The 24,823-nt window shown below is 45.7% G+C and overlaps 2 protein-coding genes and 1 long non-coding RNA gene across 7 annotated transcripts; 1 reads left to right on the forward strand and 2 right to left on the reverse strand.

Annotated features, from left to right (window-relative positions):
* Positions 1–848: 848 nt before the first annotated feature.
* Positions 849–24,059, forward strand: LOC109516451 (uncharacterized). 2 transcript variants are annotated; one of them, XR_002168340.1, is made up of 4 exons: positions 849–1,345; positions 2,272–2,353; positions 19,358–19,515; positions 22,703–24,059. It is a non-coding gene; the product is annotated as an uncharacterized LOC109516451 (long non-coding RNA). The 2 variants fall into 2 exon arrangements; XR_002168339.1 differs by lacking the exon at positions 849–1,345 and having other exon boundaries at positions 2,119–2,353.
* On the reverse strand, positions 2,476–10,229 carry sox10 (SRY-box transcription factor 10). Of its 4 annotated transcripts, XM_019871008.1 has the most exons (5): positions 10,101–10,229; positions 5,885–6,702; positions 4,801–5,102; positions 4,506–4,691; positions 2,476–4,418 (listed from the first exon to the last, which is right to left on the reverse strand). In XM_019871008.1, exons 2-5 carry the CDS (start codon positions 6,313–6,315, stop codon positions 3,895–3,897), a joined length of 1,443 nt encoding a protein of 480 aa, XP_019726567.1. In that variant the 5' UTR covers positions 6,316–6,702; positions 10,101–10,229; the 3' UTR covers positions 2,476–3,894. The 4 variants fall into 4 exon arrangements, with proteins under 4 accessions (XP_019726567.1, XP_019726565.1, XP_019726568.1 ...); XM_019871006.1 differs by having other exon boundaries at positions 2,476–4,691; XM_019871009.1 differs by having other exon boundaries at positions 2,476–4,691; positions 4,942–5,102; positions 10,101–10,228.
* On the reverse strand, positions 19,047–24,791 carry kcnj4 (potassium inwardly rectifying channel subfamily J member 4). The gene is made up of 3 exons (XM_019871005.1): positions 24,175–24,791; positions 22,338–22,453; positions 19,047–20,761 (listed from the first exon to the last, which is right to left on the reverse strand). The coding sequence occupies exons 2-3, from the start codon at positions 22,364–22,366 to the stop codon at positions 19,105–19,107; spliced, it is 1,686 nt and encodes a 561-aa protein (XP_019726564.1). The 5' UTR covers positions 22,367–22,453; positions 24,175–24,791; the 3' UTR covers positions 19,047–19,104.
* Between the last annotated feature and the right edge of the window lie 32 nt (positions 24,792–24,823).

Consider the following 24,823-nt stretch of genomic DNA (forward strand, 5'->3'; position numbering starts at 1 on the left):
TTGCCGAATTCACAATGGCTTCATTGGTCTATCTTGTGTCATTTTTAAATGATCTCGATCTCAATAGGTTTGATAATCACGGTATGACGTTGCTTTATCTAATACAGACATCGAAGTTGCTCATACAAGTCAGATTGAAGCCTTTCGGGGCTACTTTGTCTTTCGGTGAGGGATAAACAAACACAACCATTCGGATCGATGAGATGTGTCAGAAAAGTTCTCCAGGACTTCATCAAGTCAGGTGAGCAAGAAAGTTACTCCAGCACAATGATATTTTTTCGCCCAGGAACTGAGGGATGCTGGGCATCGTCACAATGTCACCATGAAACGGCAACAAACCTCCTGCTACAATCCCACGCGATATCTTAGTCGACGGGCTGATTGATGGGCTGGCCCGCAGCACAGGGGAAAAAACTCCAAAGTTTGTCATTTTCGTTTGTAGTCCTGGAAATTTTCTGACGCACCTCATTTGCCTCGTGCATTGTGGTGGGTGAGATTTTTGTGCTTTTACAGTTCCCCGCTTTAATTAATCAAATCGGCCTTTACAGTCAACATTAACTGCTCGTGCTTTCCCTGGTAAACATTCTCGATTTGGGAAAGTTTTTAATCTCGTTAGGGTGCCAACATTTCTTTCATCAAGGGTGGCAAATGCAGCAGATGAGATGACGGCACAAGTGGGGTCGAGCGGGAGGGGTGTTGGGGCGATGCTGGGGGAGTATGAGAGTCTCTTTGTATCCTGGTGAAGCTTCAGGCCAGGCAGCTATGGGGAAGGGCTCCCCTCATTGCTCCCCCCCCCCCCCCACCCCCCCCTTTAGGGCGCGCTTTTTTTTTTAAAAAAAACCCCCCCAGTTCCCCTTCAATGGCCTGCTTTGTCTTTACCCGGCCGATTAAATAGAAGGAATTAGGAGTCAATCTTAACCCGGCACTTACATAAAAATGCATCCAAACATCCATGAAAACAACCCCCCAAAAAATATACACCAGACCTCCACCTGATGTTGGCTTTGGTTTATCATCAATATAAAGTCATGAGCAATTATCTCGACAGAGACTTTAGTGGTGTGTTCTAGTTGCCATGTGTTGCGTAAGAAGGCTGATAAAATGATTGATCCACGAAAAAGCTTCTCATCCAGGCTCATATTTGTCATGTTCTGCCTTGATTTGTGTTTCAGCTCCAGCTGGAGTGGAGGGCGTTTCCCTCCAGCAGGCGCACCTGTGCCGCATTTCCTCCTCAAGCCGAGGTCGCTTCTCTTTGTCGAATTCTTGACCTCGCTTGCTGTTGTGCGTCAAGTCGTTTTTTCTAGGCCTCACGATACAATTCATCATCGCTCTCGTTTTCTTGTTTGTGAGTATTTTGTTTTTTCTCTCTGTTCTTGATTGTTTTCATGTCATTGAATTTGTGACATTCCGTTTTGCCAATAGTCTGTGTTCTATTTAATTGGCAAGTAAACACTTTCTTCCATGCATTTTTTTTTTGCAATCGCACTTTGTCTGACCCTGCATCTTTGGACTCCTAAAATATTATTTAGTTTAGAGTGAACCGAACAATACTGGCCTTCACTTTGATAGTTTGTGTCTCAATCAGGCGCTGGCTGCGGGGTCCTCTTTCAACGTGCCATCACCTGAATTTAATAAGTAGTGACAATAACAACGTTCTAAATAAGGGCTGAAATCTGTAGCTTGTAATTTGTGTGCAATGTTCAAGGTCGGCATCGAATTTCACACAATGTCGTGGCTTTCATTATGTTCTCATGCACGGGGTGGGCGACTCATTTTGACCTTTGATTGTAGTTTCTATCGGAGGGCCGTTACAAACCGTGAATGTAGATTGACCTCATCGCATTTAGCCTTTAGACAGAATTGCCTCTGGATTTGAGCGTCATTGTGTGTATTATCGACAACCAAATTTAACTTGACATCACAAGTCATGAAAAACAGTGCTCGAATATTTTTAGGATCGGCCAACGACTATTATCCAATTTATGTGGAGAAAGGGGATTTGGCCAATTTACATGCTTGGGTGATTAAAGTGAAGAAAACGAGCAATTTTGGTCCTGATTTTCTGCCCAAATGAAAAGAACAAATCCATTTGGCAAGAAACAAGAAGTAGACATGTGCTTTAAACAGGCCACGTGGAATGAGTTTGAGTCCCGCACACGAATGTGTTTCACTGGCGCGAAAGACAACACGAAAAGAATTCGAATTGGAGTAAGGCAACGTTTTTTTATTTTATTTGAAATGAGTGCAAATGATCATCTTCTCGTGTTTCAGCTTTCACTCCTGCTGTCTGTCGCTGCGCAAGCAGCCATCGCACACGACGGGGGACGTTATCGACTGTCGAGTAACAACAAAGGTAAATAAAAAGTACAGAAGATGATGACAGCATTTTCATACACAGTATATGAATAAAACATCGGTACAGATGCTTACACAATATTTAAAGAAGAGCAAAGCCGCATGCAATTGGATTAAAAAAAAAAAAAGGATATTTAAAGTGAGTATATGTGAGACAAAGCCATCGCATATGTTTTCTAGCTTTTTAAACAAAGAGCAAGTGGAGATAAAAAGTAAATATGAGCGATGGTGACAGATATGAAATGCATGCTTTGTAAATTCATAAGGAATATTCAAGGAAATGACGCTCGGCTAATACAATGTGTTACTTTTGGAATTGAATGCGTAACAAGCACGAATGAAGAGATAAGGCACAGCGGCGATGAAATGTGACGCTTCATGAAAATGCATCTTTTCTTCAAGTCGTTCGGTGGTCCCGCGCCGCCGTTTTGTGAAAGTTGCCGTTGATCTTAAATTGTGCACAATCGTGACAGGTCACCGTGGAACTCACATTTTGGCCGAACAGAATTATTATGCAAAATGATGACAAGGATGCTCAATGTGTTTCGGGATATCTTGGGGAAAGTACAAATCACTGGCTGTCTTTTTATTTATTTCCTTTCCACAAAGGTTCTACTGACTAAAATCATTCACGGGTGTCAGAGTAAAGCAAAAAATCTTTTTGATATGGCATTTTAAGTACCAATTTGCAATTCTGTGTTGTTTAGGTAAGAATGTAAGACGGCTTGGAATGTCGCATTGGATCAAATTTTTAGAGTCATTTGTTGATGGTCTCAAAACTTTGGTGATTTTTCCAATGATCTTGTGTGTAGTTGGTTTTTAATAAGCAAGCAATGGTGAGGGAATCCTTCTTCGTGGCAACCTCTCCTACATGCATATTCATTGTATCTCAAAAAAAAAAAAAAATACAAAGAAACGTGAACACAGCGAGATAAACGCGAACAAATTTGTGCCTTGAAAATCAATTGCGGTATATTTCAAAATTGTGCCTGAGATGTGAACGGGCCAGCAAAACTCTCGGGCTCTCCTCCATAAAACAAACCGATACATTGAATGAGTGGTCAGGGTTTGATCCCCATTCATTCTTTTGTAGCTTTAGAGTTTGTTCTTTCTTCGAGCGAATCATCCTAACCCGATTCTACTTGCTCACAAGCACGCAGGGAGCCGCCATCCTGGCAGGGACGTCGTCCTTGATCTAATCTAAGTCGTTTGGAGCCATGTCCATTTTGGTGCTGTCGAACTTCAGTGTTGTGCCAAAGTCCTCATTTATCCCACCACAAGACGGACGGTGTGCACCAAATGATCGGCAAATGCTTTTTAAAAGCACCACCACGCTCCAAACTCGGGCTTCACCTCCGACATCATTTCCGCCTCCGGGCAAGAACAGTGCAGGGTTTCTTCCCTCCTGTCTCCCCGGCCGGCTCCCCCGGTGCCAGCCCGCTCCCCTCCGCCCAGACCGCTTTCACCAAAACCACTGCTGCTCGTCGGGTCGGGCGTGGGGGCTGGACCGGCACCAGCGCCCTCTGGTCTCGTTATCTGTCATGGCCGCGACAGCGTGGTGTAGACGGGCTGCTCCCAGTGCGTGGGGCTGTGCGACTGCGACACACCGGACGGGTCGCCGATTGCGGTGTACAGGGGCCTCTGGGTGGGCCCCATGTAAGAGAAGGCAGAGTACAAGCCCGTCGCCTGGCTGGAGTGAGCATAATACGACCCGGAGCCCTGCTGGTCGGCGTACTCGGCAAATTGAGCCCTGGCTGCCAGTGACGGGAAGGCGGCGCTGTAGTGAGGGAGGCTTAGAGGGCTGTAAGTGACGTGGGAACCGGCCGTGGCCAACTCTGAAAAGTGAGCGCCGGCGCCGCCGGCCTCGCTCTTGATCTGGGCCTTGGACGTGTCTGAGCTCACGGGGGAGCCGTGGTGGTGGTGTTGCGGCGGCGGCGGCTGCTTGGAGAGCCAGGCGGCGGAGTGTCCGCTGGCCGCCGCCAGAGCGGAGGAGATGCCGTAGGTGTATTGAGATGCGGTAGTTATGGGCGTCGCTGCTCCTGACCCGGCACTCTGCCCGATCCCTGGATGGCCATTAGGGGGAAGGTACTGGTCAAACTCATTGACATCAAAAGGCTCCATGGTGGCCATCACGTCGTTGCTTATCTCACCGACGTCCACATTGCCAAAGTCGATGTGAGGCTTTCCGGACCCTGCCGCACCTGAACTACCCTCCGCTTCCATTGGGCCACGGGAGACCCCGTGGCCCAAAGCCTCCCTCTTTCCTTCCCCCGCCCTCCCAGACTGAAGTTCTGTCTTGGGTGTGGTGGGTGGTGTCGGAGGACTGTGGCCGTGACCTGAGCACACAGAAGAGGAGACCACGTTATAAGGCCGCCCCGCTTTCGCCACCGAGTCGGTCTGCAACAAGATACGCATTCTCAACCACGAATATTGTCAAGGGCGTACTGGTGAGGTGGGTCAAGGGAGCCGGTGGCCCACCTGCAGCATGAGGGTGATGCTCATCTGCCAGAGGGAACCCAGCTCCCCCAGTGTGGACCACATCCAGATGGAGGCCCTTGTAGATGGATTGTCTATGCCTGATCTCACCCTCCAAATGGCCTTCCGCGTCACTCCCTGACCCGGAACCGGTCTTTCCGTTCTTGCGGCGTCGAGGCTGGTATTTGTAGTCGGGGTAGTCCTTCTTGTGCTGCTTTCTCAACCTCTCTGCCTCTTCGATGAAGGGTCGCTTATCGCTCTCATTAAGAAGCCTTGGATGAAGGAGGGGAGAGGGGGGAGGGAAAAAAAGGTTGTGGATCTCGTTTGTAGAAAGCGGTTACTTAAGGCCATCTCGATGCGAATAAAGAAATTCGTGGCGTTCAATAAACGGCGTATGAAGTCAGAGCTCGGTGCTATCGAATGTTATACTGCAAGAACCCAAGAAATGGATACAACGGCTCCTTGTAAAGTACTGCTGTCAGAAAAATTATGAGAAACCCCCGACCCTTCACTGCATCTGCCAATTAACCAGTAAAGCTCAAACAAAAGGGCTGCTCTTCATCTAATTATTTTCCAAACGCTTAGCGCATGGTCAAACGGATGTTAAACCTTCCAGGATTCAAGAGGTTCATGTGAGGGTAATAAAGCATTCATTCTCATTCTCGGTTGATGAAAAAAAAAAAAAAAAAAATTGGGGGGGGGTGTACAAAAAGCAGTTTTAAATAAAAGGAATGCAATTTTTTGATGCATTGCCAATAAGTAGCCGATAGATGCGCCTCTGGAACAACACCAGATCATTTTTGACTGTTTGGACTCAATGCGAAAGGTTTACGGTCCCGACCTGTAGAAGCCAAACTTCCCTCCGAGAATGTGGAGCGCACTCTGCAAATGTACTTTCAACTTTCCATCCATAAACGTCCTACCACATGATCCATTCTCTTTCACTCTGGGGCCGCCCCAAGAGCCCAAACCGAACCTTCGCAGGCCTTTTGATGAAACAGAACGTTCAAGATATGATCGGTGACGACGAGAGTTCCCCCCCCCCCCTCCTCACCTCCAAAGCTTCCCCAGGGTCTTGCTGAGCTCGGCGTTGTGCAGGTGCGGGTGTTGATCGGCCAGTTTCCTACGCGCCGCCTGCGCCCACACCATGAAGGCGTTCATCGGTCTCTTGACGTGCGGCTTGCTCTTGTTGCCATTGTTGACACGCACGGGCATGGGCACCAGTGTCCAGTCGTAGCAGTTGAGCACCTGACTGACCGCCTTACGGATCCCCGCCGGGAAGCGCTCGTCCTCGTCGTCGGATTTACCAAGGGGCTGGCCCCTGGCGCCGTCATCCAGAACCGCCAGCAGCTGTTGCCTATGGAGGGGCGACTCGTCCCCGCCGGCACCGGATGACTGACCCGGTGATCGGGAGCGGCTGTCGTCCGACACGCCGGGACTGAGCTCAACATCTGACGAGCTTTGCTCCTCTCTGGACATCTTCATGAGGATGCTTGATTTTTTTTTTAAATTTATTTATTTTTTTCCTTAAAACTCTACCTGTTGCCTGCCCGCTGTTGGTCCCTACTCTGAAGCGCTGATGGGCAGATTACTTTTGGCGTGTTTGATCGTCACCTCGGACCGCTGTCGAATTATAATATAAACTGCCAATCTGTCTCTACTCTCAGCCTCCGTTGTAAAACTCTGTGAGGGTTGAACATCAAAGTTCTTTCCATCCGTGTGGTTGGTATCATAGGCGGCTGAGTGCGCACCTTAGACCCCAGTTTACCTGCTAAAGCACAGCGGTGTGCACCAAACTCGCCCCCCTATCCGATGACTTCCCCGTGTCGCTCTCCTCTGTAGCTCCCGCGATGAAAAGTCAACAGGCGGGACCTGAAACGGCACAACTTCAGATGTGGGGGTGGGGAAAAGGTTTTCAAACAATTTAAACGTAAGATTCGAATTAAAGAGTGTACCGTAAATGATTGGTTCTGCAAATGAACAACATGGATCACTGAGGATTGAGATCATTTGATTGGCATCCGTTTCTCCAAGCTAATATTTGTGAAACTACGCAATATAAAAGAAAGAGGGCTCTTGTTCACTAGCCCGGGGTGTGCCCGGGGCCTTTCGCCTCGGGTCATCTGTGATGGGCTCCAACGAGCCCACACCCTGCAGGATAATCCGTACACAAAAGGGATGGAGTGATTCAGTCAAAAGAACTACGTTCCAGTTGCTGGGTTCAAGCAAGAAAGCCAACGGAGCCAAGAAACCTCAGCCCGAAGTCTAGTGTCTACTTTCCCCGTTTTATCATCCATTCACACCCTTGAGCCTCACGAGGACAAGCGCTATTGAAAATGGATGGACAACAAAGACTTCACATGCTTCCCCACTCCTTTCTCTTCTAACTTTATGGTCTCTGTGGTCCGGCAGTGGTCACTTTTTTTTTTCTCCTTCAGACTGACATTTGCATTACTGTGTATGTGGTGATGGTCTCTCCGGCAGTGGTCACTTTTTTTTTTCCCCTTCAGACTGACATTTGCATTACTGTGTATGTGGTATAAAGTGTTGTGCAATACTTGATGTGATTTGTTTTTGACGTCTGTTCTGACTTTTCCCACACAAGTGAGAATTCTGGTTATTCCAAAAGGCTTAATATTGGATTGGTGGAAAATTGAGATATCGGGAGTGCGACATGTCCACTGGTTGAGCGGGAGTGGATCCTTGAGTTGCCCATGGGGCAATGATTAGGTTAGAATACTGGCTCTTTTTTTATTTACATGCATTGAAAAGTGGAGGTATTGTATAAAAAAAAAAAGGAAAGTGGAATGGAATGACTCTTTTGTAGCTTAATTCCCTTCCATGCCTGTATGCTGATCCTGTCCAAATGAAAAGATCAATAATGAATCTGTTCGTCGCAAGTAACTAAAAAAAAAGAAAAATGGTTACATGCCGCTGCTTTGTGTACGCATCACCCACACAACCGCACAAAAATAAGCCACTGCTGTTAAAGATTTGGCAGTTAGTCTAAGCTCCCAGGAGAGAAAGTGTTGGAATGATGTGAGGCCGCAATAGCACAGACCTTGGATTTACACGGCGCTTCTTGGATAAACATGGCCTAGCTGTGGAAATATAAACCCCACAGCGCACGGTGTGATTTGACACAGGGCGCTTGTTGCACAAGACCACGGCCATTAGAGGCGGCAAAATGTGTCCTTGTTTTGTCCATTAAGTCAACACCCTGTCTCACTTTACACTCGCATCAGCTAATGTGCCGTGAATCAGCAACTTACAAATACGTGGTTTGTTTGCCACCTTGTCAGGGTAAGTTGCGGCAAAATTTGAGCTGGAGCCCACATTATAAGAGGTTGCCAATTTAACTGTCTGTTTTTTTTTTTTTTTTTTAATGGTTTAGCTGGAAGTTTCAGCGATGCCCCACCCCATGCACAGCACTACACCGGATCTAGGTCGGGGCTATGGCCCCGTCAGAAATCTGTCGAGCCCCCCCAGCAGTCAATAATTTTTTTTCTATATTTATTTAAGTTTTAAAATATATAAATAAAAAGCTTGACAAGTAGCCATCCTGATCCAATACAATTCCTGTACTCGTTGTCTGTTTGTGAGTGTAGGGAGGGGCGGTGTGAGTCTTTCAGTTACTTGTGCATAAGCGGCACAGTTGGAAATAATTCCAGAGTGCGCACTTGTTCACTGCGAGTGTTTGGCAACTTAGAGCGTGGCTCAAATTTGTCGTTCGGCTATTCAGAGTGCACCAAAACGACGCTAGGCACTCGAAGACGAATGGGGACACGGTGCGTTCGGAAATTAATGAGAGCGGAACGCACTCTACCGCTCCGAACACACCCACTCTCAGAGTAGTGCCGAGGCGTCAGAGTGAAATTCCGAAAACGCTTTAGGTTAGAGTTAGCTTGTAGTCCATCTCAGCAATGGATTGCTTTGTAATTAAAAAAAAAAAAGGCCTATGTTTTCCCCTCAAAATCTCCCAGGGGGGTAAAGAATAAGAGGATGATTGGAAAAATGAACCCGGTCCAACTCCTGAAGGAGCATCAGTTGTTGTTCGGTACAGAGGCTTCAAAATAATGTGCAACAGGAATTCTCCCAATCAGACCAGGTGAAAACATTGATGTGATGTGGCCATGCCATTTGGGCATTTCTATCATACTGAGCAGTGCACACGGAAGGGAATACAAACACATAATTAATGACTGCGATTGGACGGTTTGGTGCAAAGCTCTACCTTCGGGCAAATTCATACCATGTCTCTACCGCGCACCATGAGTGTGTATCGTACTTTTCTTCAAAAAATGAGAAAACATATCAAGAAAGTGAAGTCCTGACAAAAAATAAATACAATTCTCAACCCCTCGCACCCCCCACCACATATCGGTCAAGCCTTTCTTAGCCATGGAAGGGGAAAAAAATGCTGGTGTTGTGCCTGCCCCACCCTTTTGCATACAACTCCCGCAACTTTCCATTGTAAGGCTACCAAAATACTTTTCGTACTGACATTTTGCTCCCTGTGCTTCTTGTGTGTGTCACTTATTTTAAACTTGAATGAGGCTCCTTGAGGATATCTTTTTCTGCTTTACCCCTCCAAATAGTCTGCGCTCAAGCTACAAAAAAATACTGTACATCCGTATTGCTCCAAAATTCTAGTTTGTAGCATTTGTGCCTGACTGAAATATGAATGTATATTAAAACAGTGCTTGTCATTTTCTCCTCTTCAACTAAACCACATGTGTACTATTTCTTATATAACTTGATTATCTAACAGTTTACAAAGCACACTTAATTACTGTACATTTTTTTTTCAGTGCACAAAATGAATTTCATAAATATGAACTCATTACCTGCCCTTGATTTGCCTATAATTTGCCCCTAATGTGTGTGGGGGTTTTTTTCCCCTTAAATTACAATAGCAAATATTTACTTGGATACTACCAATGACCTGAAAACAAATAAAGGAGAAAACGTTGAATGCAATTTACTACACAAACTGTTAATAATTACTTTTCGATCATAAGTATTGCCATCAGAACTCCACACCGAATTTCGTTCAATATAAAAGAACCAAAATATAACTTATACAATGCTGTCACGGGGGTATAAAGGTAATCCACTTGTGAACCAGTTAAAATGATGTAATCGGCAGGCAGGCGTGATGTGTCAGCCAGTGGCATGTTCAATTCAGAGTGATGCATTCAAATTGCCAAAAGATGAAACGGGAGCAAGCAGGCAGAGCAGCAGTAGGATGAAAATGCCGAGCGTCTTACTTCAGTACTGAGGAAAGGTTGAAGGTGTCTTGTGCAGGAGAATGCTTCAGTTCCTTTCCACGGTGACACTGCAGGCTTTGCCCAGCCACCTCGGTCGCTGTGCCTGGCGATGAATGCAAGCTCTGTGTGACTGCGACGGGCCTTAAAGGGCTCCTTGTAAGTGGCCAGAGAGGTTTAAAAAAAAAAAAAAAGGAAAACGAGGGAGGACAAGCCTTAAAGGAACAGCAACTCGAACGGGAATAGGATTGGCCTCAAATTATTCTCTCTCCCTCCCAGTCTTGAATTGGACAAAGCTCTTGAAACAAATGAAATCTAACTCGTGCGTAAAATGGACAAGGCACTTTACGCATCGTGTTCGGGGACTTGCTCCCATTCACGTGTGATTATTGTTTCCATGTTTACATACGCATATTGTATTATTTCACCACAGCACTAAGCATATGGATTCTACATAATTAAACGACCGCTCGAACTCCAAAATTGCATCCTTACTAAACTATGAAGCCACATATTTTTCAAGATGTTGTTGACTACATCCTTGGTGTCATATTTATGAATGAAATACGTGACAACCACCACAAAAGTCCACGCTGAATCTGTTTGACCTGCACCTCGATCAAATACAGCAACCCCTCGTTTATCGCGGGGGTTACGTTCCAAAAAGAACGCGTGATAGGTGAAATCCGTGAAGTTGTCATCTTTATTTATTATAATTATTACATCTACAATACAGTACTGTATTGAATAAAAACAAAGATTAAACCGTTTTTTTTTTCCAGTTTAGCGAGGGATTACGAGACATCAAAATCTCGCTACACCACCTGTGCTGCGCAATCAAGCTCCTTTTAGCGAGTATAAATTTTGTTGACTTTTTGTCACCAAATTGCGAGATGAGCCAAGGGGCACAGCAAGTCGGTGTGACGGAACGCCCAGCTCAGTGAGGTGTATCGTGGCCCCAAACACGCTTTTTAAACCAAAGAAATCATGGAGAACAAACAGTAACAAATTACAGTAAGTGTTTTCACCCCAACTACAAAAAAAGTAATACTGGAAAAAAAAATCTACAAGTAGGGGAATCTGCGGGTGCCGAACCACGAGTATGCAAAGGTCCAACTGTATAAAATATTGAGGGTTTGAATGCATGCAATGCTTGTCGTATGTTGTCATTCCAAATGTAATATCAAAGGTCGCACAATGAGTCTCTCGACTGAGTTGTTAGGGGTGCATGTCTTTTCGGCTGGGAGCTGCACCACAGCACGTGTTTCAAGCAAACCGTTTCAGTCCATGTGAAGAAAGGAGGAAGGAGAGGCTGGAGACTTTTTGGATACAAACGCAGGCGCTGTTCTTTGCCAACAAAGACATCCCCTGTCCTCGGCATGCGACGCTCTGTGCCCCAAAAATGTCACACTTTTTTTTTTTTTTTTTGTCTTTAATTGTTGATAACAGGAATCCAAAACTTGACCTTGTCCTTCCTGTGCTTCCTTTTTTCCCCCTTTATTATTCGTATAATATCGCAGGTGAAATCTAAACATGTGATCAAAAAGAAGTCCGACAAATAAAACGGGTCGAAAAGCAAATCGGCGCACGTGAGAAGGCAAAAATCAAGATGCTGCTTGGCCAATTGACATCAGGCCCAAAAAAATGATCCAAGTAAGGCGGGGCAGGGTAGTTTTGTGCTCTCGGCTTGAGTTTGCCGGCCTGTGGCTCTTTCAATTGCGGACACACTCCGCTGATGTGTCCTTCAAGCGAATAAATAAATGTTTTTATTTAGTTGTTGTGTACGGCAGTGTCTTTATTCAAACATTTTTATATTCACTCTTACAAATTCAATTTCATGGAGGTCAATCAATAAGAAAAACATTTGATTATTTGCCTCCACAACTTTTTCTTTGTTGAGCATCCCACAATTAATCACTCGGTGACATTCACAAATTTAGAACTAGCGCTCAATGCATCTGCCTTCTGCTTTTATCGTGACCTTCAATAAACATTTTGATCATTTGTGAACCATTCCTAATTTTACCAATCACAATGCTTTCTGTTGCTCATCCAAATTAATTTATCGTAGGATGAAGTGAAAATACACATCCTTCAAAAGTTATGGACCATTCTAACAAATTGCCTTATGCGTCCTGTGGAAATCAAATGTGTAAATGCATGATAAAATGACCTGGGAAATTGATATTTTTGATGAAGCAAAGTAGGCTGCACTTTAATCTGATTACATAGGTCATGAATACAATTTCATGCAATATGAAAAAAGGATGGAAAATTTTGTTTTTTGTTCCCACCCCCGCCTCACTCCCCAAATTCTCATATATTCCACAAGTCGAACGGTCCACAGAAAGTTGCACCATTCGGATTGTCAGCAAGCATTGTAAAGGCCGAAATAAAATTCACTCATTGACTAGATTTCAACTAAAACTGGGGGTGGGGTTTGCGTCGAAAATTTGGCTCAGTCCAGAGTTACACGCCCGATGGGCTCCACAAACCGCAGTGCGAGTCATTATCCATAAATTGAGAAAGCATGGAACAGTGCCGAAGCTTGCCACGAGTGGCCAGCCTACAGAAATAACCCCAAGGGCACGGCGACGACTCACCCCGGAGGTCTCAGGAAAAAAAAAAAGGAACCTAGGAATACTTCAAAAGAACTGCAAGCCTCTATTTAGGTGAGTGTTCATAACCACTGCTGAGCAAAGAGAATATAAAGATACGTCTTATATTTACCAGAGCAAAATAGGAAAAGCCACCACCACCACCAACATCTGAATGGTTCCCAAGATTTTTGGGGGGAATATTCTTTGGGCTGACAAGATGAAATTTGAACTTTTTTGGAAGGTGCGCATCTCGTGAAATCCGGCATAAATGTAACAGCATGTCTGAAAAAGAGCATCATACTCGCAAACAAACATGGTGGGAGTGTGATGGACTGGGGCTGCATTGCTTTTTCATGACCTGGACAACTTACTGTGATTGATGGAACCATACATTTTGCTCTTAACCAGAAAATCCTGAGGGAGAATATTCAGCTTCTGAGTTTATGAACCTCAAGCTGAAACGCAGCAGGACAACAGTTCAAAGCACACCAGCAAGTACACTTCCGAGTGTATAAAAAAAAAAAAAAGGAGGGTTGGGGGTGGGTGGTTGAAATGCCCTGGTCAAATTCCGGAATGGAACCCTTTTTAAATGCCGAGTCATGACCTTAAAAATGCTCAAAACCCCTTCAGTGTTGCTGAATGAAAGCAATTCTGCAAGGAGGAGAGGGCGAAAATCTCTCCACAGAGATGCGATGTTATCGAAAACGCTTGATTTGAGTTGTTTTTGCTGAGGGTGGTTCAAGCAGCTCTTTTCACACAGGGGCAGGTAGTTTTGAATATCCCCCCGCCCCATAATAAATAAAAAGGCAATTTAAAAACTGCCTTTTACATACCTGAGTTTGTCTATTTACAGCGCGATATTAATCCATTTTCTCAGCGACATTTGGGTTCTTTGTTCAAAGCGAACGTTCTGCTCTTGGTGGCTGATTTTGAATAGTTTTCTGTGGTCACTCAATCTCGTGTTTTCATGCTTTGAACTCAAATAAAGTACATTATGTACCAACGGGAATGTTACGATACGTCATCGTTTTAGTGACAAAACATGTTGGCACTGTTTTTTTTTTTTTTTTTTTTTTAGTTCAGGCTTTTGAAAAGCCGAATATGAGCATATTCTTATAATACGTCCGTTTTTTTTTTTTTTTTTTTTTTAAACTTTCCCATCATTCGTCAGCAAACCGCTTGTCCATCAGATCTCATTATGTCTATAATTACACAAGATGCTTGAGTGTATAATGATGTATACAGTGAGTACACATGAGTCTTTCTTTTTTGGGGCCAGTTTTGTGTCTGTCATGCTCCCTCTGGCCGTGCTCTCTTGCGAAATTGCAACCCTGAGCTCTAAAAGCTCCCTTTTTTTGATGCCCAGGGCTTGTCTGATGTTTTTCCTTCATGGCGTGTTAAAGCGTACAAGGGTGATTTGCGTTGCCTTCCAGTTCAGTTTAGGTCTAAACAATCTTCACTTTGGCTCAAGTCCGCACTCCAAATGCCTCCAAGCAGGTTGCAGTGGCATTTTTGCAGCCAACCCATGCAACCCCGTGCTCCACTTCCAAGAAGCGCATTTGCAAGGCTCATCTCATTAAAAAAGAAAAAATTTGAGGGGTTAGAAGACAAATACAGTCAACTTTTAAGACATATGCTCTGCTTTATTCCAAGTGAAAACGACTGCATGTTGTCTGAAGTTATGTGGGAGTTGCCTAGATTTCTGCTCATATGTTTTGTAGCTTGGAATTTTTTTTTTTTAAGCTTTACTGGCCGCCGAATAGGTGCCAACTTTCGCTCCGCGCTGCTTTCTCTAGTTCAGGACTTGTCTGTCGGCCTCGAACTCTGCCGTGATTTTGGTGCCAGTACGGATGATTGTCGAAATCGTCGACTTTGCCGCTTCGTAGTGTCGGCTGAGCTTCGTCTGGGAGACTCCCTTTCCAAAGTAACGGGCAATTTCAGGCTTCACAGACAGATTTGCTTCAGACCACGTGCGCCGTGCCACCGGAAGTGCCACCATGTACGAGCCGATCTGTATCATTGCTAAGCAACGGAGGGGAATCTCGCGCTGTATATTTCGTTTCTAAGCAAGGCCACGGCGGCAATTAGCTTCCCTGGATTCGTTGTAACGAAGGCCTTTTCACAGTTTTGTGGGAATAATCTGGTCGTTGTCATGACGTTTACGGTGTAAAGATGTTGGTTGTAAGCAAAATCGCCAAATGGAAAATGAACCGCATGAAATCGCGACTTTGAAATGTGAATGTTACAGAGGCGGAGAACCTGCGCTTTTCCTCCGGTACTTTCCCAGGGGAATTTTTTGGGAACAACCGGTGAAACGTAGTGACTCTCTCAAATAAATGTTTTAATTGCCAGTTTTCTTCTCGGTTATTAAAATCAGCTTTGAAATGCAGAAGAATGACCGAGGAAGGTGTGGCCGTCGCCTCAGGGCCTGAAAAATTCCCTGACCAGTGGAAAGAAGCCCGATTTGTCGCTGCACTTCCCAAAACTAAAAAAGGCCGTCATCAATAAACGGTCGAAATCAAATCACCCCCAGGCCATTTGGCAACGAGCACATTTGGATGAGAGCATGTTTAGCGTCGAGACAAGTGAAAAGCTTCGCACGCTTTGACGGCGGACGAGAACATTGCTGCAGCTGGAGCAAGAGAATTACAAACGCCGCCTTTTATATCCGCCAACAGTCAGTCCCACAATCTTACATCTGCCACTTTCGTATCTTTTCCATCTCTGCACGGATGCATAATGCACGCAGGCGATGGCGTCTCTGTAAGATGAGGGCGTTAACTGAAAATTGCGAATCGGGTGGAGGGCGAAGGACGCAGATTGAGTCATTTGCCGAAACATTCAGAAAGTGAACCGCAAGAATTTAGCTGCAAACAAAGGGTGTGCTTTGTGGGGACCTTTCTGCATCTTGTCGAACTGCTCGTTGTTTTGGATGCGCGGCAACCATCGGCCTTGCAAAAAAGGTTTCATTGGAATGACGATCTCAGAAACCGCCGTAGGATTCCGAACCGGGCGTCAGGTTGTGTGTGAGTCTCAGGCGCAGTTCGGACACTTGCAAAAAAGCTTCTTTGAATCGAGCGTGTGTGGTGTGTTGACTATCGTTGGAGCATTTTTGCATTGAAGGAACTGAAATTCTGTGTCCTGGCTTGACTTCATGAGACATTGTGAAGATTATTTCTTGTTACAGGTTCATTATTCTGTCGAGAACAGAAAGTCAAAAGACGCATCTCAAGACAAGATATAGAAAAGAATCTGTATGGAAAAAAAAAAAGAAAAAGTCACTTTCTAATCATGAGTTTTTCATGGAACATTGAATAAACCAGAGTGAATGGACGGGGGGTCTCGAGGGTCTGCGGGCGGCTGCCCGCAAAGATGCCTGAATGAAAGAGTTTGTTGTTGGAAACTGAGAAGGGGGAGATGAAAGAGCAGAAGGAGACGGTAAATTAGTCAGCTAGCGCTTCCCTCTCCCATCGCGTTCTCACCCTGCGGCCCTGCCTCGCTTTGCCCATGTGAGCCGGAGTTCAAATGCGGGGCCCACAGCTGCTTCTTCAGACTGACATCAACACACACGCACATCAATTTTTACCAAGAATCGCAACAGATTCCAGTTCAAAATCTAAAATTCTCATAAATTGATGCTTAAAAGCCACACGCACAAAATCCATTTATTTGGACTCCTTTTTCGAAGCTCGCATATGGTGTGGCTAACATACCGCTTGTCGTGTCTGAAAACTGAAGACTTTGTAGACCATCGCTCGATTATTATCAATCCGGAAACAAACATGAATGACAAACGCATTATGCTGGCATCAGGTGGAAACCTCCTATGTCCAAATTTGGTCAGTCTTTTTTTTTTTTTTTTTTTCCCCACACAGATGAGCATGATTGGTCCGTCCCCACATGGGTCTGTTATTTTCACAAATTACAAAAACAAATACAAATACAAAAACTAAAGTGTTCAAAATGGTTTGCGCTCTGTGACCATGTCATGGTCATTGCTCAACAAACGTCTTTTTTTCTTTTTTTTGGGGTGAGGGGCGGGTCCTGAAAAATGATGGAGGGATTCTGTCTGACGTCCGACATCCGAAACAGGCAATGTATTGTTTATCTATTTCACATGGGAGAAGTGCAAGTCCCAGGAGAAAGAGGGTGGACTTCCTTGACCGCGGAAAACCGTTGTCGCGCACACACACTCACACACGTATGCACAGACAAATATCCCATAATTAGCATGCATACAGGCAGTTAAATGTCCGGCACAAAGACTCAGTGTTGGGCCTCGGTTGCTCTCTTCATAGACAATGCACAATACGGAGCCCGTGGGAGCCCCCCCCCCCCCCCCCCCCCCCCCCCCAAACATGCATCAGAACCTTTACCGTCGTGACCCGGCTTCTCCCATTTCACGATTCCACCCATGACTCTCATTCACTCGGTGACCCGTTAATGAAAAGCCGATCGCCTCCAGGCCGGTTCCTGCACAGCTCGCCACTTTCCTCCCTTGTTCTCACCGTTCTTGTGTGTGTGTGTGTGTGTGTGTGTGTGTGTGTGTGTGCGTGTGTGTGTGTGTGTGTGTGTGTGTGTGGCCAGTAGATTTGCACTTCCTGTCCTCATGAGACTCAAATGTCCAGCTTGGTGCCGGTGCATGGGAACCGCAATGGTTTGATGTGACGGGAGACTTGGTGCCAAGTCAAAACCGACCCCCGATTTTGAAAGATGCTGATTACATTGAGATCCTGATGGAAACAAACCACTTCAAAATGCACAGCAATAGGAAGTAGAAAGGAGCGGCAGAGTCCGTCAGTGACGGACAGAACTGAAAACCAGCTCGAATGATTTTCAATGGGATGAATGTTTAATACCGCAGCACCTCTGTTGAGTGTTTAGGCCAGGATCCATGTTGGGGCTGGGGCCTTTTGAGTTTCTGCGTGCGTCACAAGATGGAATCGAGCTCCGCCCTTCCGGACCCACCAGGCCAAAAGGAGTCGTTTGGTCCTCCTCTCTTTTGCCGTTTGGGATCGAACAGACCGACTGCGTTCGCCTCCGTTCGATAAACGTGAGAGTTCTTACCGCAGTCCGCATCCGATGATGTTGTTCACGTGCACGTAATCGCAATGCACCCTCATGTTTCATTTCAACAGTCACGTCTGCCATTCGACGCAGGGTTGAGCCTGTGGCGTTTTCAGTCATACGTGTCGATGGCCTAACGCCGCCTTGGCGTGATGCGGTGTGCTTTGGATCACGGCTGTACCTTTCTTTCGCTATCGATTTGCTTTCGCTGTCATTCTGATGCAAGTTGACCTCGGGTTCGAGCAGTGTCTCATCCGGCTGTTACACGAAGGTGATTGACATATTGAAGAACCCTTTTCAAGTTTCTTGATTGTAGATTTGGACACTGATTCCACCTTCTCCAGCCGATGTTTTTTTTTTTGATGTTGTAACATTTTTGTGTTTGAGTTCACCAAAGACAGGATTTTATTATCAGCTTTTGTTGACTTCGCTGTGAGATCTTGCCAAAGGCCTGCCGGGAGCTTGGTGGTGGTTTTCGTGCACTTGAAATAGCTGCACTGCCATCTAGTGGCACAGAATACAACAGCAAAAACGATTCAAAGATTTATTTCTGACATTTAAGTTCAACATTAAATATTAAAGTGCAGTGTGTTTTTTTAAATAAAAATGCCTATTACATTTAAAATAAATTATTTGTGTGTGTTTGGAAAATGTAGAAAGCTGGGAAGAAAACACATTACACTGGGTATGTACCATTTCTCTTCTTCTCACCCCAATGAATGTTGAAATTGAAAACACTCAAAACATGCACATCTTGTGTGCGTGTGTGTGCGTGTGTGTGCGTGTGTGTGTGTGTGTGTATGTGTGTGTGTGTGCGTGTGTTTCGATTTGCACGTGGAAATTTTTTTTTAACCTACTTCGGCACTACCAAAATAAACAACAATACTTTTTCAAGTGAATGTAATGTTAGTTGTCAGTGAGTGAAGCGTAAAAAAAAAAAGAGTACTTACTTTCAGTCTCACATGATTAAAATTCTACTCTTACCTCCAAAATATTCAAATGATGTAGGTTAGTTTAATACATTTGAATAATGCGCAACCAACGCACGTGTCCGAATTAAGTAAACGCAATGGAAGCAAGATTTTTTTTTCCAGTGTACGATTTCGCCCAGATGCACATTTGCACCAGACACACGTTTAAAAAAAAAAAAAAAAAAAAGAATAAATGAGTAAGTGCAAAGTGATTACAAGTTCAACATTGCAGAAAACTTAAAAAGAGAATAAAACCGCCATAAGCAACATTGCACACTTTCACTTTGGTCAACCTTCAGTGATATATTTTGATGATTTCTCCGCTGTATACCAAATGCCAAACTGCAAGACGGTATTAAGTGTACGTCTTCAAATCTCTGGCTCGTTCTTATACGTCACTGGATCAAGCGGAATGGCCGCCTGTAGGATGTCAAACTCTATCTGGTTATTGTCCATGTCGAGAACACACATGACATTGTGGCTCCCCGATGTCATGGTGGCCGTGTCCTGAAACATGTTCTGGAAGTCGACCGAAGTCCTTCTCTCCTCCGCTCTTTCCTTCACGACGAGGTGAGAAGAGTCAAAGATGTCATCTTCTTCTTCTTCTTCTTCTTCCCCGCAGCTCAGCGCGACCTCGTTCTCATAGCAGAAGGTACTGACCGAACATGGGATCAAGCTTTTTGAAGACCTGCACGCCGAGATGGGCGAAACCACAGAGGACGCCCGACTCACGGTCCGCTCGAGCTCTTTGGCGCTGAAGTGGGGCGTCGACGGCACCTCGTAAGTCTTGTCGAAGCGTGCGTAGTCGACCTTGTAGCAGTTGCGGTCCTCGTAGATGACAGGCTCGAACCTGTGGCCCCAGAAGATCTCCCTGGAAAGGTAAGAGCTGCGGAACTGGGTGGTCATGGCGGTGGCCTCCACCATTCCCTCGAGGATCACAACAATCTCAAATTCATCCGTCTCCAGATCAATTCGGCTCACGGCGTACAAGGGGCTGTCTTCGTCTATCTCGTGGACGATCACCAGCGGCGAGACGAGAAACAACCTGTCCGTGCCTTCGTCGTAGCCCACGTTGAGGTCAATCTGCTCCAGCGGGACGAATTCTCCTTCCGCCGTGACGTAGGAGCGTATAAGCTGCGCCCGGACGTGAGCTTCCACGATGTGGCTCTTACGCAGGTTCCCCACCCTCCACATGAGGCAGAGCTTGCCATCGCGAAGGGCGATGACGGCGTTTTTGGAGAACAAGAGTGTCTGGTTTCGTTTCTTTGGGCGCGCCATCTTGGCCATAATGGTGCCGATCATGAAGGAGTCAATGATGCAGCCCACGATGGATTGAACGACCACCGTGATGACGGCCAAGGGGCACTCTTCGGTCACGCAGCGCCAGCCGTAGCCGATGGTGGTCTGCGTCTCCATGGAAAACAAGAGGGCGCCAACAAATCCCTGGACGTGGAGGATGCAAGGCATCCTTTTGGCCTGGCCTGCCGTCGCGCGTGCCGAGTTGGGTGACCGCGGCCCGCTCGTCGCTAGCCCTTCGCCCTTGACCGCGAGGCGCTCCTCAAAGTCCCCGTGGGAGAGGGAGACGCTGTAAAAGATGATGCCGAAGAACAACCAGGAGATGATGAAGCTGGCGCAGAATAGGAACAGCAGGTATCTCCAGCGGATGTCCACGCAGGTGGTGAAGATGTCGGCCAGGTAGCGCTGCCTCTTTTCCTCCATGTTAGTGAAGACCACATTACATTGGCCGTTCTTCTTGACAAAGCGGCTGCGAACCTGGCTCGAGCCCCTTGTCAGAACCCTCCCGTTGTAGTTGCTCATCCCTCCTTGTCCCCGTGCGCCGGGGACAGCAGCGCCGGAGGCTCCTGACCGCCGCCGCCGCCGCCTCCTCCTCCTGCTGCTGCTGTCTAATTCCGTGCCACAGGCTGAGTGTGAGCGCACGTCAGAGGAAGTGTGACCGTTATTGAGATCCAAGGCGCAGATCTTTAGACGCTCCTCGTCCGGTATGTTGTTTGACACGATGCTGTACCTGGGAGGCAAACGAAGATGTCACGGAAAATGGACGAGTCACAATTGACCTTTCGGAATCATGTTTGTTAGCCACGTGCGGACATGGAGGAGGATCCCGAATCTTACAATTGAGGTCATCAATAGGGGGTGGGTCAGAAAGGTTCCGGGACTGGTGTCACAAACAATATACAGTCTCTTTTCAAACCCAAACCGTGAGTCTTTCAGTGTGAGTCAACAAGCAGGTCCACAAACGGATCCTGCCAGCGTTTGTCTTGTTCAAAGCGTGAAAAGAGGCGAGAGAGCGCTGCCAGGAGAACCTGTGGCGGTTTTCCTATATGTGATGCCTTAAACATCTGACCGTTTCTGGCTTACATGACCTGGATTGTGTCAATGTTTCCACTTTGGTGGGTTTTTAAGGAGAACAGAGAAGACCTGGAGGACTTCAAGATTGCCTTAATTCATTTATTGACAATGGAGCGGTGAAGTCACAGGAGAGGAGGCTGGGAAAGTGCGTTCGACTCTGGAAGGGGGAAAACTTAACTATGTCTTTTGATTTAGAAATGTATTTTTGGTGATACCGGTTCTCGGATACCCGAACTAAAATTCCTTCGCTGACGTCTCAAGATGTCTCTCCTGTAAATGGATTACCGTTTGAGAAAGGTGAGCTTCATGAGAGGGATTAGCGTCATGGCAGATTATGAGATTATAAACTGTGTGTGTATGAATCTGAGTCGGTCGCAGTCTGTTTGGAGCCAACATGCAGATACGAGATGCGCGCCGACAAAGGGATTCTTCCGACAAGGTGGCGGCGGTTTGAGGCAAAGCGAGGTTCATCGAGGCCTGCTTGGATGAGTTTCGTGCGAAACTCGTTGACCCCATCAAACACCTTTTCGGGATGAAACACAAAAGAGGTTGCGAGGCGACATGGCTCACGTTTGACCTCACAAATATTATTCTGCAGAAATGAATGAGAAATTTTAGCGACACGCCTCACAGACCCACTTCATATTTTCTTCAGTTTAATCATTCCATCCAGATTCATGGATCTTAATTGAGTCCAGAAGAGTCATCTCTACCCCTGTGAATAATTCATTCCATTGCGGGGAATTGAATTAGGAACCAATTAAAGAACAAAAAAAAGAGAAAGGGAGAGAGCGAGAGAGAGAGAGATGCAGTCCACTGATAGCGGAGATACGCATACATAGAACAATATCTCATGATCAAGATATGACATGCTCTTGTTGTCGTAACAGATGCTCGTGCGGCTGCAGGATGAGGAGGAGAACTCTGTGTAGGACAGTACAGGATGGCCTTAACCTTTGTGAGGATCTGCTTGCTGGAAATATCCCTGAGCTGGTCCTGACTCACACCGTTTAAGGGTCCAATTAACAACGCCCCCCCCACCCCTCCCCCCGAAAAAAGAATCGTCGAGATGACGAATAGAGAGAAGAGAATTGTCGCGTGGTCGAAAGAAGATGCACTGATTGTTCGACCGTTAATGATGAGGTTCATCTATCGGCAAACGGAACCCGTCGGAGAGACCATTCAAACAGTCCCACACAGAAGCCTGCCTCCATATCACCTGTGGGACCTACTTGTTCCCATGGCAACAATAATCCCTCATTTGAGGTTTTGGTGGGAGGCCGGTCTGATTACTCCCACAGATCAGGCGTCCAGCAGGCAGGCAATGCTCGGGCCTCGGAGAAGACCGCTACACAAGAACAGAAGCAAAGGAGCGCAAACAGTCTGTCATAAGTGGGACCACTTTGGAAGTGGAAAAAAATTAATAAAATCACCAGCCAGAATGACATCAATCAGGACATATTTGCAACTTGTGAGATATTTCTTCAACCTAATCGGATTTTGTCCACGGGGGAGTCTTGTATCATCTGTGTCGTATTGTCGATATAGAAATGTGGATTTCGACTTAATCCTTATTTGACTCGGCCGTGTTTTACAGACATCTGAGATGGGATTATCTTGTCACGAGGATCACGGCGGACGCAATATATCAGATTGTGCCATGACACCGCAATGTGAAGAAAGCATTTTTGAAAAATCCCGTCATATAACAAGAAGGAATAAGGCACATTTAGTCTCGTGTTCTTTTGTTATTATTATTTGAGCCCTTTTGGAGGGAATAACAAACAAAAAAGTTCACAGAAATTATTGACTGACTGTTACAGTCGCCAGTGAAGAATCAATTTGGCAATAAAGTCTTGCATCTGCCACAAAAAGAAATGGCAAATGCAGTGTGGGTTCCACAGCCCGCCCCTGAGACGCGTTCTCACTCCATCCTCCGTCATTTCCATCTCAGATGCATTTGATTCAATTACCGGAGTCATCTATTAGGACGACTGTACATGCGGCGATAATGAAATGATTAATGCTTTCTCAAAAAAAATAAAACATTGTTGCCTGTGAGCGCGGTTCGGCCGAAATCTTCTGGCCTCTGATGAGCAAAGATAATCATTTTAGAGCTACACTCCTCGGATTGTTTGAGCAAAATGTAGTAGCCTTAAACTACAGCATGTGTTCGAAAAGTTGACCTGGTATCGGGTCAGCTGGCCACAGTCGCCGGCGTCAGCTTGGCGGATGACTGTCAGATATGATTCAAAATTCATTTTCAAAGCCGACTTTTCAGGAAAAATATTGCGAGCTGGTGGATTAACGAACTTCGCACACTCGGAGCAGCCCGGATGAGGGCTGCAGCGAGATTACAGGCTGGAGCAAAAGAAAGGAGAGTTGATTTTGTCTCTGGATAAATCAGCATCTTTGGTGAGTATGATCCCTTGTTTTGTTTTAAGATGTTTTATTTTTGTCATCTGATGAGATAAACATTGAATGTCAACCGCTCAAAATGACATTTTTGTGTCGCGGCTGGGAGTTGCTGACAGGAAGATAAAGGATAGGTGGATGTGGCGCAGTTCTGCATGTTGACTTTAATTTGGCCACGGATGACAGTCTGCCTCTTGGCTTAGAAGGATCAAAAGCTAAATGATGGAACCTGAAAAATGATTTGAGTTTTAAATTGATTGACAGGTGCACGGCGACAACAACAGCTGATCTTGACGTATCTGCATCATTTTTATTTTACCATCCTCCTGTGCGATCACCTCTCTCTGCTTACTCCTGCGAACATAAAGTGACCCGGTCATACTTTGCCCAGCAGTTTTGTTTTTTTTCGAGACTACCCCTAAAAAAAATGTTTACCCTAATATTTGAGACAGTGCAACTACAATTTTCATCTACTTGCAACCAGTGCAAGCAGTATATTTGCTGTTTGTTTATTTATATATATTGCACTATAGTACAACTGTTGATCTTTCGATTGAAGTGGACCATTTCGTTCATTTGAACAGATAATATAACAAAATATAACAAAATTAATCCATTTGAATCGAGCATGAGAAACTGACTAAAAAGATAAACTTACCTTTCAGGCTGATTGCTGTTTTCTCTGTTTGGATTCAGTTTCCCTTTGATTGAAACTCACATCCCCACTTTGCACTGTCCACAGCGACTTGTTGTCTGGTGCATGACTTTCTCTTTTCCTTCTTCCTTTCTTTCACTCTCATTTAGTTGTTTCTTCTTCACCGCTTTTTCATCATTCCTTCCTTTTAATCCGTTATTGTCCTCCTTGGCGGATTGTATAACCCCGCCACTGAGCACGCTCCTGCGTGTAGCCTGGGCTGAAACTGCTGTGTCAATCTGGCCTCTGCACAGCATGTGAAAGATATGCAGAGGGAGGAGGGGAGTCAGAGAAATGATGAGAACGAAAGGTGGTGATGTGGGGGCTCCCCTCTGGACAAATATGTGTCGGTGTACGATAAGTTTGCGCCGTGTTTTCTGTACTAGCAACAAGAAAAGGGGCACAAAAGTTAAAGGTGATTTTTTTTTTAAAAAACAAACACACCAAAAATAAAGTCTGTGCATGATGCGACGCAGCACTGAAGACGAAATAATACAAAATGCCTCCCTCACAGCAACTTTCCGTGGTTTGTTGACGCTTTCCGAGCTTTGCAGCTTCAGTTCTCTGCTGCCTTTTGAGCCGCGATGGGCTCCCACTCACATTCGTGAT

Source organism: Hippocampus comes, unplaced genomic scaffold (assembly GCF_001891065.2).
Source record: "Hippocampus comes isolate QL1 unplaced genomic scaffold, H_comes_QL1_v1.1 scaffold343, whole genome shotgun sequence".
NCBI classification, from domain to species: Eukaryota; Metazoa; Chordata; class Actinopteri; order Syngnathiformes; family Syngnathidae; genus Hippocampus; species Hippocampus comes.

What these genes read in the sequence shown, in the direction of transcription:
- sox10 (XM_019871006.1), bottom strand. Translation starts at nt 6,315, where the DNA reads ATGAAGATGTCCAGAGAGGAGCAAAGCTCGTCAGATGTTGAGCTCAGT. An exon ending in ACCCTGGGGAAGCTTTGGAG is followed by an intron (nt 5,103 to 5,884) that starts GTGAGGAGGGGG and finishes CCTTCATCCAAG; the next exon opens with GCTTCTTAATGAGAGCGATA. An exon ending in TCCCTTGACCCACCTCACCA is followed by an intron (nt 4,692 to 4,800) that starts GTACGCCCTTGA and finishes CTGTGTGCTCAG; the next exon opens with GTCACGGCCACAGTCCTCCG.
- kcnj4 (XM_019871005.1), bottom strand. Translation starts at nt 22,366, where the DNA reads ATGAGGGATTATTGTTGCCATGGGAACAA. An exon ending in TATTGTTGCCATGGGAACAA is followed by an intron (nt 20,762 to 22,337) that starts GTAGGTCCCACA and finishes TTTGCCTCCCAG; the next exon opens with GTACAGCATCGTGTCAAACA.